Here is a 16,630-nt window from a genome sequence, read left to right as displayed (position 1 = left end):
GTCCTCACTTCTTGGAATCAAACATTAAATTTCTTGGCAGCAGCACGCACTCGTGGCTTGCCAATGGCCCACTTTCATGAAGCTTACTTTTGTTTAGAAAAAAACTTCAGAAAATCCTGAATATTAAACCTTTCTTCAAGCTATAATGATCACAAAGATTAGCTCTGATCAGCAGTTTTAGGCCATATGTAAATTCAGTGTCCCTAGGCAGAATGGCAAACCATGAAATACCCTTCTTCTTTTCCCTCTGGCCAGCAGTAATGAGGGAACTGCTCTGCAGGCCCTCATTAATATTGGCCCACACCATCCACTTAACATTCAACAGGTTGAAATTCCAGGGTCCTACCAGGGACTAGCCTATAGCTATGGTATACCAAATCTGCAAGAGAAAACATAGTTTAAGCACTGAAATCAGATACAATAGCAACAAAGCCTTTACCTCATTTGATTTCTTTTAATTGATGCTTTTTTGAAGTTTCCACTTCTTTGGCTGCTGAATTGCAAGCAAATTTAATAGTATTTAAGCAGCCTTACCACTACCCATCCTTACATCATGCCTATGAAAATGCTAAGATACATAAGCTAAGGAAGATCTTTCCTCTACTCCAACACATATTGTTTCAAACCCTCAGGACAGACCAAAGTAATACAAGGGTGCACCAACCATGAGAAAATGTAACACTTATGCAACAGTATTTTTAATATAGAATGAACAAACTCCCTGTTACAGCCTGTGCAGCACAGCATCTCTCCCTGGATGAGGTCTGAGACAACAATCCTTGCCTTGATTTAGAAAACTTGATTTAGTTTTGTCTAGGAGAGAGTATCTACACCCAGCAGCAAAGCATTCTGAGCAAAGGTTCACTGACAAACGATTTCCAAATTGAAGTGGGTGGCAAGAGGTGATAGTAGCAGCAGCTTCCAATGTCTCTGTGCAGGGGCTTCTCTCAGAACAGCTTAGTTACCTGTTCAGAATGGTTTGAAGTGTATTCTAATAACACTGTAAGTGCTAGTTTCATCTATGTAGTGATTGAGAAAAACATTCTGAATTTTTATGTCCTTCCCTTATACTTTCCAATTACAAATAACTACTTGCAAAGGAACTGACAAATTCTAATCTAGAAACCAAGGCAGCAAAACCTAAAAGGTTTGCTTGCTTGCTGTCAAAATTATTCTTCAGTTTGTAGAAAAAATAAGGAGAGGGGAAAAAAAAAACCTCAGAGAGAGAGAAAAATTAGTTAAAACTTTATTCAATAACAATGAAGCCTGAAGCTGATTTCAACTTTCTTCAATTCAGCTGTAGCAATGAGAAAACAACAGCCCAAAGGATGGATAAACTATATTATCTTAACTAGCAAAGGCAAACTTTCAAAATATGAAATGGGAAAGGAAGAGTCATACTATTAACTTTTCTCTCTGGCTAAAAAAATACCATCAAATTTTCAATTCTTTAGTTCCTGTTTAGTAAGCCTGCAGCATGTACCAAGCCTGCTGAAAGTGTAACCTCCCCAAATTAAACTGCCAAATAAGCAAAATTACAACATGCCTAAGAGGCATGTATATCTTTTTTGTCTTATAGTTATTTTGATTACTGTAGGTTTTTGTTAACAGAAACTATGATAGAGTTGAGCTTAAAATCAAGAAGGCACAACAGTTTAAATTAAAAATCGAGAAGTTTAGAAAACAGTGCTTGCAAGTGTGTCCAAACAGTAATGTGTACAATTTCCTGATCCATTACACCGTCAGTTAAAAAATGCTGATGTGCTTCTATTACCTTTGTTTTCCACAGATATGGCCCTTCTCTGCTACAGCTGGGAAATGAGCTCCTTTGCAAGTTCTGGCTGACCAGATTTAGGGACCACTTAACTGGACAAAAATTGGCATAACAAGCACAGTACTGCCTATCCTATCTTTGTTAAATTGATTGTAAACTTTGCTTGCTAAACTAAGATTTGCTTTACCAGACTGCACGGCTTTGCTCCCACACAGCAGTGATGACAGGCAGTACCAAATCCTTTCATTAATAACACCAGAGACCTTTCAGTACCTCTGAACACCTCCTTTAATATAATTACATTCCTTTTGTGTTATTTGTATTTTTGTGCCTGTATTTCTATGAAAAGTTGTTCATTCGGTGTCTGGCCATTCTTTAATGACCAGAAATTCTCAGAGTGGTTTTAGGATAGGAGCTTTCTCTCCAACAGGATTTGTCTGAGTAGTCCTCATATTTAATTTTTTTAATGTAATTTTTATCCACTTTCATTAAGTTGCTGCTGGTACTTGTGTTAAGATACCTGAGTATAATGTAGATGCTGGATACCAAGTACCTAGATACCATTTTGTTTTGCTGAATACAATGAATAGATGTCTCCATTCAGTTCATTGAATGAAGAAGAACCCCATGCAGGTTCAATCAAAAGAGATCAGCAGGATGCATCCTCACCTTACATTCATGCTGGCTTCACTCATGGGCTGGCTCAAAACCAGCACAAGCCTGCAAATGTTTAAAATTCTTCTGACTAGCACTTATATAGCCTGTGGGAGTAAGGACTTACTCTTGCATATCGAAAGGAACTCTGTATTGTTTAATAGTTTGATTTGCTATTACATGCTACTGCATAAGTTTTATTTTAATACCATGCAACTGCTGTGATTGCGTTTTTATAATTGGTGCTGTACCCTAGAGAAGAACTTTTTGAAGAGTGAAAAATGCTACCTAGGTGCTGAATCAGAGAATTTCCTGGGAGTGCTTTGGGTAGCAGCATTTAGCAGTGAAGCTTCCCAGCAAAGGCACTGCAGGTGCTAAAGAATTCAAGCTACAAGATCAGTGATGTTAATTAATGGTTCATGCAACATAATAGAAAAGAAAATTAAGGTAGTGAATTAAATTTTGAAAGAAAAGTCCCGGATAGAATCCAGCTGGGATGCTGATGCCCTCATGAAATTTGTGCATGTTCTAGCAGTTCCAGACCAACATTATCTCCCCATTCTGAAACAAAGGTGTGGTGGTGCAGCAAGAATGTTTTTTGCTACACTAAACAGTAATGGTTGCAAATTTTGTCCCCAAAGACTCAGATTGATAGTACTTAGGTTTTTTTCCAATGACAAGACTGCATGAATTTCACTGACATTCCTACACCCATTGATTTCACAATTTGTGTCTCAGCTGACACAAAGATTTGTCATTTAGCAGGAAAAAAACCAGATCTTTCATTAATATTCATTTTTACTTAAGTGTTTCAGATGCCTCCCAAGCTACTCAGACACACCACAGGAGCACAGGGTTGACGGCAAGAAATGATAGATGAAAAACTTCTAAATAACTACAAATTAAAAATTAGAAACTCTTTTAAAGACAGACACCATATTTGTAATTGCCAGTGGCAAAAGAGAATGGTTGTTCAACAGATTTATTTTAAATCAAGCAGTGTGTAATTCAGATTGTGAAAACATATTGAGACACTGACAATATTTTCAAAACCCAAAGGAGCTATATGTCACTTTAGATCAGAGACTACAGCTTGGAGCTACAAATCAATGTATCTTCATGTGAGAAAACAAAGAAGCTTTAACCAACTGAATTTGCCAAGTTGGGGATTTTTGGATTTGTTTTTCTTGGTTTGTGGCTTTTTTGCCCCCTTCCTAATACAGGAAAAACATATATCTTGTCTCCCTTTGCAAGATCAAGTAGAATCTGCCCTGTTAAAGCTTAAAGCAGCAAGACCAAGAAATACTACTTGTGTTTGTACTTAATAAAACTACACTCTTAAGTAGGCTGGGAGTAAATACATAATGTATGTTCATGCATCTTACACACCAGCTGACTGTAACTGGGTGTGTTGTTACCCCCCTTCCAAGAATCCTAACAATAAGCTTTTCAACTTCACCAAAATATTAAAACCCCCCTTACTTTCAAACATGTTAGTGGTGCTCACTATAAATACATAATGTATGTTCATGCATCTTACACACCAGCTGACTGTAACTGGGTGTGTTGTTACCCCCCTTCCAAGAATCCTAACAATAAGCTTTTCAACTTCACCAAAATATTAAAACCCCCCTTACTTTCAAACATGTTAGTGGTGCTCACTAACAGGACTTGATTTCTAAATAAAAAAAAAAAGTGATAACACTTTTATTTTTGACGGTCTTTGAGGGGAAGCTGCTACACAGAAATGTGCTTGCAATTGGTGCAACTGTGTGTACAAGCAAATAGCTGTGTGCAAAGGTAGACATCACCTGTACTTTAAAGTTATAGTCTGAAGGATCAAATGGTTATATTTTCTAGGAGTTTTGCTAAACTTATGTGAGCCAAGTGAACTATTTTGAATTTTTCTACAAAGAAAAAAACAACTTACCACACCATTAAAAAAATGGATTACCCATCAGTATTTCTTCTCTTTACTTTTTAACTATTTGGTCATTCTCACTAATGGTTTCCTCTCCTATCACAGTTGTTTCAATCTTCCAAAAGTAACATACAACCACCCTTTGACCTCATGGAACTACAGACTGCAATTTAAATCCCAGGTATTATATTTAATGGTGAGAGAAAAAAGACTGTGAGGGTGTGAAAGGAAGAAGTAGGAGAAAAAAACAAAGAAAAACATGAACTCACATTTGAAAAATAACATTGTTGTTTGTTTTTTTTCCCAAAGACACTATCTAAGTGATCATATCTTTCAAATAATATTGGGGAAAATAATCATGTTAACCTGCAAGGGAATAAATAATCCTGCCCTTCTGCAGCATTGAGTTTTTTATTCAGCTGTGTAACTCTCTCACAATAAATGCAGCATGGGTCTGATCCTGGCTCTGTATACTGAAGCAAACAAATCCCACCTGCATTGGCAATTTACAGGCTTTTTCCATTCAGCACCTGGAGCAGTGACCACACCAGAGCACTGCTATCAAAGGAAATTATGTCTGCTGTTAGAATCTCTGGTACCACAACTCCACGATTTACTTCTAGTTGAATGTGAGGACAAGGAAGAGGGTGTAAGGCTTCAACTACTGTATCTACTGCCATCAGTCTACAAATCATATAATAAATTGATGGGAAGTGATTGCAAGTTGTGAGGATTTATCACCCTTTTCATCCACATTAAAGGGCTTGAATGAAATACAGTGGTGGGGGTGCTGTCAGTCCTCTGACTCAAAGCACAACAGCCCATAAGCCTGCAGGCTGGTGGCCTGCAAGTAGGTGATGGGAAGGCAATATCCAGAAATGGTGATTCAGAAGCATATCAACACAATCTGAGGTTTTATACTAGTAATAAAGCCTGTCAAGAGGGCTGCAGCATCCTCCTCCACTCCAATATGCCAAGGAGCAATGCATTTTTTCAGATGTTTTCCTGGCACTGCAGTATCTTTCAATTGATAGATTATAAGGATGAAGTTGTCTCGTGTCTAAATTGCTAAATTTCAAGGTCACCCTTTTCTTTCCTGAGTACAGAGGTAAATACATACAATAGGTACAAAAGCTACTGACAAATTTATTAATGAAAAAATTTCCCTTTGCAAAGAATTACATCCTGTATTACACAATCACACTTGATACTTTGCTTTTCAGGACCCAGAAAACACTATAGCTTTTTTTTTTTTTAATAATTTTTCTTTAATTAAGAAACATACTTATTTTTATTGGGTGAACTTGGGCTTAATGTGAAAGAGCCAAAACAGCTAACCATCACTGCTTTCATTCTTCTGTACACAGAAGTATGAATACTTCATCACATGAAGTGCCCAAGATAGAGAGATCACAATGCTTTTACAACCTCTGATGTAAGGCATTAACACTCATCTGGCCATAAGACCATTTTTGGTGTATTATTGTGTGTAACTACAGAAAAGCAGATGAAAGTTCATTTTAGCAGGAGAGATGGGGAGCAAACAAATCAGTTGTGCAGCAAGAAGAGGAAAGTTAAAGGGAATTTTCTGTCTTGGGCTATAGAAGAGGGTGGCTAATAATTTCCAGTCCTCACAAACAGTTCAGTAATTCTGATCTGTGCTCCTAAGCTGATCTGGAGCCTTCCCTGAATCTAACTTATTTCTGCTGAAAATCAAGAATAATTGAACCCTGGAGTGAACTGCAGACTCCAGCTCGCAGGCACTCATATCATAGACTCAATTTGAGTGAACTGCTAATTGCTACACATGAGATTATTTTAATTTGCTCAAAATGTACTGGTTTAACTACACTTGCATGGCTGGACACCTGTTAATTATTGGATAATACTTTAATGGGTTATTCCTCTCAACTTCTTCCAAAAATCACAGGCAGATTAGACTGAATGTGCATCTTTACCATAATACAATGCACTTATTATAAGTTTCTTTTCATCAAGTACATACACAGGAGCCTGAACATCCCAGGATCCCTAGGCCCTACTAAAGGATCAGAAAAGTATTTGTGTCTGTGTATGTTCATATCTCTGTAATCTATACATATCCATATGTAATACACAGAGGTATAAAATTACACCTATGTACAAACACACAATACTAATATTTGTATACAGCTATATTTCATCCCACACAGATTTGAGAACAAATTCCTATTGGGTATACAAAGCAGCTGTGCATAATTAGCCAATCTGCTTGGTTTCTGATTGAAAATTAATATTGACATCACAGATGCTTCTACTTACTTGACATCCATTCCATGTACAGGCTAGATAACAAAAAACTCCAAGGCAGTGAGTGCATTTTTGCTGAATTGCAGATGATTAACCCTAAGAAAAGATTGCTGCAAGCTTGCCATCCACAGTTTTTAAAGTAGGCATAAAACTACATACATTTGTAGACAGAAGAACACAAAAACTTCTCTGCTGGGTTATACACCACATCTCCAGCAGCTGAGGACTAGAGAAAAGAGAGGTGAAAAAGGCTTGTATTTTCCAATGACTTTTCTATATTCTTTTGTTTCCTTTAAGTCAGAGGCTTTCTAGATCACAGTCTCATTAAATACCATTATTCTGAATAATCAAAGTAACTTATACATTTTTCTCCCTGGATTCATCAAATCCTTCTCCAAGTTATGTTTCTGTCTTCCACAACAGCTCATAACATGTGCATAATTAAATGTGTGAAATCTGGCATTTCAAACTTCCTCTAAAATTCAAGGTACTGCTGCAAGAGACATTGTTTTGTATCCAAAAAGCTCAGGTTCAAACATTTAATTTTGAGATAGTGTTGAGCCTGATTCACTGAGACATGTCAGCTTTGCAGTTCAGCTCTAAAAATACTCCTGAGCTTTACACTGATAATTTTTTTTAAAAATTATTACTATTTTAACATGAAATAATGAGCTCACTCATTAAATACCTTTAAGAGCCAACAGGCAGAAATTTAAACTGAGTTGACAAGTCTTCAAAAACTGCTCAAGCACCATCTCTAAGAGAGGTTGCAATGAGCATTTTAATTATCAACAATTCTTTCAGTCAGAGCTCTGGGTTACACACAGGATATAAAGCTAAATCACTTTACCTGTCCTGATAGGTTATTCTTGGTAAGGAGCCACCATCTCTAGAAACAGTTTTTACTTGTCTAAATCATAGCTATCAACCAATACACAATGCACAGATACCAAAAATACTTGATGCTTCAGACTCTTCCTCCTGTTTTTTCCATTTTACAAATGATTATTTTATGATACTGAACAACCCTCCAGGCTACTCTTCTTAATTCCTTCTGTTTCCTCTATAAGTGTCTTCAAATGTCTCTTTATTTCTAGCAATTATTTATAGACATCAATCAGTCTTGGTCTGTATTCAGGCTATTGTATATCATGGAAAACAAGTTATTTATTTATTTGTCATACAAGTCTTGAGGAATTCTCCCTACAACTGCAGCTCAGATTTTACCCCACTGGGCTTCCAGCACATTGTTACAAGTGACTCAATGTTAAATGTCTCTAAAATAATTTCTGTTAAATACCTCCAACAAGTGAAGTGGGATGGCAGCCAAGTTCATTTAACCTGTCTTCACTTTCCAGCCTTTAAAGAGTGAGATGTCCTAATGTTTCTGCCTGGCTATTTAATCCATAGCTTAGTCACTCTCCTGAGTGTACTGAGCTCAATCTACAGCAGGACACAGATCCTAAACACTAGAGCTGGAGCTTGATAGATCACAGATCTATAGGAAATAAACAGGATAATAACTTTGAAAACAAAAATAAGATAAAGCAGAAGGTACAGATAATGAAACCCTACAGCCAGTAGAAAAAATGCCACAGGTGTCCCTGAATCAGGCTCAAGTATTGTTTCCCTGGTGTATATTTATGCTGACTTCAGTCTCATACAGAAATCAGAGAATTTATAAATAAATAAAACCCCAAACTATTTCTCTACTGCTCTTAAAAAAAATAAATTAAAAGGTTTTTTTTTAATAACTAGCCTCCAAGTGTGAAGTTTGTCTAGGAAATTGTCTGCAAATATAAATCTGAAAATGTGAATTTCAGAATATATTTGAGTATATGAGAATAGCTAATTAACTGCAACTAAGTATATAATTAAATCTCTCCAGGAAAGATATATCAGGAAAGAAATATATTACTATTACACCTACCATTCCCATATTTTTATCATTAATTGTAAGCTGTAGCAAACCTTAGCCTGAAATCCAGATGAATATTTATTCATATAATGCACATACGAGTTTACAGTCCCAATAAATACACCCAGGTATTTGTATTGAAGTGTCGACACACAAATTGTAGATACCCAAAGAAACAGTGGTGGTTACTGTGAGTTTAAAATTCACACACAAAAAAATAGGTGAATGGCTTTAGTAAGACAATGTATTACAACACCTGTAGCATCCTACTACACCACCAGAACACATCATCACTCGGACTATCCACAAAAGAGTCTTAAATTATTCATAGACAGACCAAATCAATACAGAAGCTGCACACTATCTCCAGGTTTTATTTTGTGTTTATTGTTTCTACCGGTAACTATCTCCAGTGGCAGAGAAAAGAAGATGCTTAGCAGGAGCTTGACACAATGTTTGACTGTAATCTTGAAAATTCTGTGCCTTTCCCTAATTAAGGAATTAAACCTTCAAGACATTAAGGAAAAGATTCATTATGGAGAACAATAAAAAGATGAAACACATAACCAGCAGCAATATCAAGGAACTCCAATATAAACATTTGCTTGAATATTAAGATTTACATATTTAAATTTGTGATGCTGACTCTCTCCAAGATGTATTTATTCACAAATCTCTGGTATTTCTTATGAATAATAAATAAAATGTAAGTGTAATCTCAGAGTCAATAAAGAAGTGGAAAGTTACTATAAAATTCCATTGAGAGTTTCTGACTGCAAAAATTGTTGCTCTACAGGAAAACAGGAACCCAACAAGCAATAACTTAAAATAAGATACTATCGTAACTATAATATCCTTTAACGAGGCCTCAGAATCCTTCAAGCAAGTGTCACAGTCCAGTATACCTATATCTTTTTCTACATAATTATACAACTCTCATCACTGAATTATTTGAATCCATGGACACTTTCACTTTGACCCAGTGATCATGAAGACAGAGCCAAGATACCTATGAGAGCAACATTTATTTTCAGCAGACTGTTTCAGTGAATGGGTTTGAGTCAGAGCTTGACTGAGGATAAAGGTGACTGTGACAGGAAATAAGGTTACACATACTATGCAAAGTCTTTTTTTTTTTTTTTAAACTTAGAAAGAGTGCTGCAACTATACAACATTAGCACAATAAGAAGGAATCAGGATCACACATGCAAATGCACAGAGATTTCTGTCAAGCTGTGCAGTACAACTATTGATTAGGAGCAGCAAGACAGCATAATTTGATGAATAATTTTAAGATATATGCCATAAAATTTGAAGAACTGTGGAAAACAGATGTAAACAACATGAAATCTTGTTTGACTAGATGCCATCTGCACAGACATCTATGACAGATTCAAGCTAATACTGATTTTACAGATTTGCTTTTGAACAAATAATTTTGTAAGTATTGGTATTCTTGATACCAGGAAGATGAGGTTATGAAGTTTAATGGGATGACTACCTGAGGGAGAGGACAAGAAAAAGATGAAGAAAAATTATTCGATCTTTGATTAATGAGTAAGACAATCAAGATGCCAAATGCTACACAGATAAATACCGAAGTGCAGCAGAACAAAAAGAATAAAAACCATTACAGGCGAATGTACTGAAAGTTGGACTGAGAAAGATGTCTACTGAATCAGAAGCATAAACTTTCATAGAAAGAGTGGAAAAAAGGAAAAGCAAAGATAGGGAACTGCCATTTAAAAAAAAAATCCTAAGCAAAGAAACATAGTGCAAAGTTTGAGTAAAGAAAGAACTTATAGCAGATAACAGTTAAATATTGTCCTATAGCCTGGAATTAACAACACTCAAGTTTAGACTAAATACCATTGGAAAGAGCATATGTGGTACATCAGAAATGTAAGCTGCTTTGATGGAAGGAGATGAGGCCACTGAAAGACTTGCAGGAACTTACACCTGACATCCAGAGTTCATACACTACTAGCAGGATTAAAGCTTAAACACTGCTGAGTTTGAGCTCTTTAGCACCACTTTCTTTTATGGAAATACCTGATTTAGGAGCTGTGAATCTACTAAAACTACACCTTCCAACTCAGAAGGTCTCTAAGAACATGTACCTAAATGGGCAGGACAAGAAGATGCTGTGGTTTAAATGAAAAGGTAGTAAAGCTGGTCCCTTGACCCAGTGAGATAGCCACACTCTGCCATATACTATTGACTGTGCAAAGGACTCCCTGACATTTGTTAACAACACATTCTCATTTAACTATTAAACTTGTTACAACACAGGACGAACGTGAACTGAGACAGTCTAAGGAAGTTTCTTTTGAATTCTGAATAAGCAATCAATATCTGAAATTAATAGACCAACAACAGAAAAGTTAGTGTTCTATTTGCAGTCACACTCTCTTCATCACATGCTTGTCAGAAGTAAATGAGCATTCAACTGAACATCCTTTGCAATCTGATGAAAGAGCAGCTCATACCTACAGCTTTTCACACCTACAGCTTTTCATACAGCAACTATATGTGAAAAGGTAAAACTCACTAGAAGGGTTACATAATTTCTAGAAACTACATAAATAAAAACGGACAAAAAGTAATTTCTACTATCAGTATATAATAAAAGAAGTAAAAGGCAATGTCTGTTCTTGTTCAAAGTTCATGTTCACTTTAAGCTTAAATGAATATTAAATATTTACAAAAATGTCATTTACCTGATTGAATTTCAAAACATTTCAGTATGTCTATACAATCAAAACCTTATATCTGTACTCACAGCTTCAACTACATAGAGAAGATAAGGTTTGTGTGTCACTGTCATTCCACTGATTTGAATGAGAGCTTCTACTGTTTGAGATTTCTTTCACCAAAACCCAAGTTAATTCCATAACATAATCTGATCATACAGTTGTTGATTACAAATGCAGAAAAGAAACCTTAGAGTGGAATGCAACAGCTCTTTAATAACTCACAACAAAATTGCACCAACACCTGAGGTTGGAAAAAGTTACCTCTGCCTTTACCTGCAGGAAGAGCTTAGCTAGGATGATTGTTTGTACCCAAATTGTAATTTGAAATAATGTTACTATCAAATTTCAATATCAGACAAAATCAACAGTGAATTTAATCAGAACATTTTCATTACCTACCTTAATCCTCAAAACGTTTTTGTTGCAAGTGTTTTATAGGCATTTACACAAATGACATCATTCAGTATTTCAATCTATCTTACTATATTCATTATGTGCTTTCCATTTATTCCTGATAACCTCCCAGCAGCTAACCTTACAGAGAAAGAGGTGGAATTTCCAGTTCAAACAAACAGAACATGTTAGTTGTCTGAATCCTAATAATATTCTAGGGGTTGTCTTCATTGATTCCAGAGATGAAAAAAAAAAGTGTGAATCTAAATGTAACCCTTCCTACCAAAGTGTGTTATTCAACTTTTCTTTTTACTGCAGAGACTTGACTGTTTTTCAAAAATCATTACCTGCTGTACTAAAGGGCTGCTCCCTCCTCTTTATGCAGGGGAAGGATTCAGTGAGCAGCAAAATCAGCAAATGTATACAATATGATAACAATGCATTTATCAATACAGAATTTGTTCAGGTGTTATTTATAGAGATATGATTGGTATGGACTTACCTGTAGGGGATGCCTCCATGACATGACCAACATAGGGTCCTTCTTTGAACATTGGCCTATTGTCATTTTGGTCGATAACAGAAATATCGAGGCGGACTGGACCATCAATGGTTTTCCCACTTATATCTGTGACCTCAACTTCAAGCTGTATGAACAAAACAGAGGAGTAAATTAATTACTTTGCTATCACAGTGAGTAAGGAGTTAGGCAAAACTAGCTCAGATCAGTGCTGCTGTAAGCAGATGTTGGCAATGATACCACTTGCAGCCCATTTTTTTTTTGGCCTAGGCTCAGAGCATATTTTAAATCAAAGGAAAAGAGAAAGAGTTTTACATTCAAATTAAGATGCCCTGTGGCAGCTTGAAAATGTCATATTCCCTGATGAATGAAATTACTAGAGTAAAAAAAAGACAAAAAAAAAGACCCCCTGTAAATTTGATACTAATCGTAGATTTTGTTAGAATTTATATTTCTTTACATTTCTCAAGCCTAGTTAGAGCACACGCACATAGAAATATCTCAGTATAATTCATATAGCTCCTAATGCTCAGCTAAAAGCCTTAAAAAAAAAAAAAGGCAAGAATGCATTAGACCTTAAAAACGTTTTCTCAATTATAATGGCAGAAAGTACTGTTAGGTAAACTTGACAGTTTTGCAGCTTTTCTAATAAGGTATGGAAGGACAGAACAATAGTTTTTGTATAAGCAGGTATGTACACACACTCAGATCAAAATATATGAAAGCACTCATTGAACTCAAAGCTGACATATACAGCTGCAGTTTTGCTTGAGCTTCCTTTAATTCCAAAAACTGGAAAGAAAGACCATATAATGCTTCGCAGCCCTTCAACCCACTTGTAGTGGAAATTCAGAATGAGGTACCAAAACTTAATCAGTTCTTAGGGCAAACGTGCCAAAACTCCTCAGATAATAGCAAAGGTGAAATTGGATGGCAACTGCATGCTATAACTGCCATCCTCTCTTCACCTATGTCAGTAAAACAGCAAAAAATTTAGCAGTGGCACAGGTATTATTTTCAGCTACCCTACCCATCCCTGGACTCAACTCTTAAATGCAGTTAAGCCAGCCAATGAACCTAAGCACAGATGTTAATATCACTCTCTTCCCATCTTTCCCTGAAAATGGTAGCAGCATGTGCTGGAAGTGTCCCAGCATTTTGCTAATTCTGTTAATTTATTCCTCATTGCCATGTCTTATACCTATAACTTGTTTACAAGCTGATGAAAAATCCTACTGGGAAAGAATTAGGTCAGAATTCTAATTCCTTTCTTAAAACTGATGGCTTATTATCACATGTCTGCATTTTGTTACAGTTCAGTGTGCTGCGTGTAAGTAGCAGTATTTGTTATGAGTAAACTATCTATTCACTCTGTTTGTAAACAGTGTCACAGTGATTTTAACATCTACTCACTGGTTATCCTCACTTCTCTAGCAATTGTTCTTGCAAGCCCTTCCCAAGCCTTATTTTTTACTAGATATATAGATATATAGCTCAACAGCTCAAAAGCAAACAAATACTCTGACATGAAAACCACTGATTGCTGTGGTAGTGGCCCAGCTGAAGCTCTGTGGGGACACACACCCTTTTGATCTCCAGGGCTCATTTAAGTATGTACTCTGAAGTCAATGTAGTGGGTACTAGGAAGGAAAATGCAGTCTTCTTACTGAACTACATTAAACCTAGATACAGTTTTAGATACAGTTGGAAACTGCTGAGAAAAAGATTTATCTTAATAAATGTTGACTCATCAAAACTATGTTAATTGCTTTGGGAAATAGAAGAACAGCAATATTTCTCTGTGAAATTCCAGCAAATTCCTTTTAAAATTCAAGATAATTTGCTCTTAATTTATCTCTCAATATTAAGTGACTGTTCTGTTCATTGGAAGGAACAAAGGCTTTGATAAATTTAAAAAACTACTTCAGCTGCTTTATCAAAATTGTAAATCATCTAAAGGCAAGGCTGATCTAACACTAGAGTGTTTTTATTTTTCCTACACTTGCACAGATTAAGGAAGAGAAAAGGATATTCTTAGTAGGGACTGAAACAGATTTACTTTATCACTACCAAGTTGACCATGTCTGAGACTAACTGGCCAAAAAAAGCTGGCATGAGAGATCCATGGGAATGGTTACATGATCTCTGCCTTGTTTTGTTGAGATGGCAAGAAAACTCAGTTTTATTTTATTTCCAGGTTTGTCCTAACAATTATGGGTTAATTCTCCTTTTAAAACATTTCAAAATAAAAACTGCAGTACTGAAGTAATGATCATCTATCTTTAAATTACTAGCTTGAGAAAGAAGTTGCCTTATATCTTATCTTGCCTGACCAAAAATACCTGACAAACCCATAAAGCCCCACTGCCCACAAAATAAAAACAAACAAACAAGCTACAAAGCAACAAAAGTGCATTGTTACTTATAAACCCCAACACATGCAAGAGAAAGAAGCATTCGAGTAAAAGACAATATTGACACAGAAAAGCAAATTAATTTGAACAAGCTCTAATTAAAACCAGGTGGAAAATTAGATTGTGCTGAACTATCAGAAGAGTGAGATTTCAGACTTTCAATAAGGAAAGGCAGCAAAGTCTATGTAGTTTTAATGTAAAACTTGACTGATGCACAAAAGATACTGCATTTATTCTTTTGTTAGGAAGAGACTGAAACTGAACAGTCAGAAGGTATCTAAGTTCCTACCTCATTATTACAACAGAACTCTAAGAAAAAGTGTTACACACACAGACAGATTTGGGCAAATTGACCAAAAAAAAAAATAATAATCTGCAGAGCTCTGTAGCTATACATTATGTGAAAAGCTGGTAAGATTGACTATGCTGTCAGTGTTCCAACTCAAAAGTTACAGAATTATATTCATAATTATGAAGTTATGTTCATCATAATGTAACTAAACATTTTCAGGAACACTTGAGGCTAAATCTCAAATCCATTTTTGACAAAAGGATACATGCAAAATACCAAGGATAATCAAGGTTTTAGGGAAACTGTTACAAGTCAAGTCTCTGTGATAGGATACAAAGCAGACGTTGGCTACTGCTTCCAATATAGCTGAGAAACACTGATAAAAATTGAATACAACAATAAAAAAATGGAAAAGTTACACAGACACGCAAAACCTGCTGGCAATAATAGAGTTTGGCCTGTTTGTCCATACAAACTCTCAATATTCAATATTCTCCCTTCTCAAAAGGGACTTTGTCACTTCCCATCCAATTCCCTTCAGCACATCTGAAATTAGGATCTTTCTTGATACCCCAAATACAAGTTTTACCAGAACCTTACAAAGCCTATTCAAAGCTGCACAAATCTCTTTTAGGTGCTCTACTTTATTTTATATAGTCTCAAGTCCTTTCCACTCTACAGTCAGCAACAACATTTACAGAAAAAAAGATAAGCAGTCTCATTCTTACCATTACTTAGTCATTTCAAAGGTTTTTCTTCACAGAACAGCTGTTTCCATTTATTTATTGCATTTGGTGAAACAATTCTGGACAGCCATCTTCTTTCTCTGCATATAAATATCTATTTCCACAAGGTCCCTGTGGTCAGGAGCACACAGATGCCTGGGGTGCCAGCCGGAGGGGCTGCAGGGGAGGTCAGGACTGTCCTGTACAATCTCAAGCTCGTTCCAGCCAGTTCTAGAACAGTCCCACCCCAGGACACAGCTGAGCCCATCAGCAGTGCTTGGTGGTGCCTCTGGGAAACCAGGTGCAAGCAAGGAAAAAATTTCACAGGTGTTTCATCTTAATCTTGACCAAGGAGTTTTTAATCTCATTGCTCCAACCCCCACAAGGTCAACTCCTCACAGCAGGGAAAGCAGAGTAATATCTGACCAAGACAGAGGAAAGGTGCATCACCCCAGGACTGGGGTATGCTCAGGCATCTGAAAGGAGCACTGTACCATTACAGAAGACTGCTATGCCACCACCTGCCCAAAGATGATTTATTTTCAAGGTATCTATAGGTACAGACCACTGCTGATTTTATTTATTCCTAACTTGATTAGAATTATTATTGACAACACTTCTCAGGTTTACTTAACATCAATTCTTAAGTGTGTATTGACAGTAAAGAAAGGCAATGGTTTGGGTTGGAAGGGACCCTCCAACATCTAGATACAATCCCCCAGCATGGGCAGGGACACCTCCCACTAGATCAGGTTGCTCAGAGCACCATTCAGCCAGGGATAGGGCCTCCACAGCTTCCCCAGGCAACCTGTTCCAGTGTCTCATCACCCTCACAATGAAGAATTCCCTCCTAATATCTAACCTAAATCTCCTCTCTTCCAGTTCTAATCCATTACTCCTTGTCCTCTTGCTACAAGCCCTTGTAAAAAGTTTCTCCCCAGCTTTGATGCAATTATCTAAAACAACCTAGAGAA

The 16,630-nt window shown here is 36.4% G+C and overlaps 1 protein-coding gene across 1 annotated transcript in view; it reads right to left on the bottom strand.

The window, feature by feature from the left end:
- Positions 1–16,630, bottom strand: part of CDH13 (cadherin 13) — a 417,908-nt gene that overhangs the window by 162,476 nt on the left and 238,802 nt on the right. Inside the window, exon 6 of the mRNA XM_010006203.1 lies at positions 12,208–12,352. Within this exon, the coding sequence (XP_010004505.1) occupies positions 12,208–12,352 (145 nt within the window). The remainder of the gene's footprint in view (positions 1–12,207; positions 12,353–16,630) is intronic.

This window comes from Chaetura pelagica, unplaced genomic scaffold, assembly GCF_000747805.2.
Source record: "Chaetura pelagica isolate M959 unplaced genomic scaffold, ChaPel_1.0 scaffold139, whole genome shotgun sequence".
NCBI lineage: Eukaryota > Metazoa > Chordata > Aves > Apodiformes > Apodidae > Chaetura > Chaetura pelagica.
Note: the sequence above shows the minus strand (reverse complement) of the source record. Positions and strands in the feature narration are given on the sequence as shown.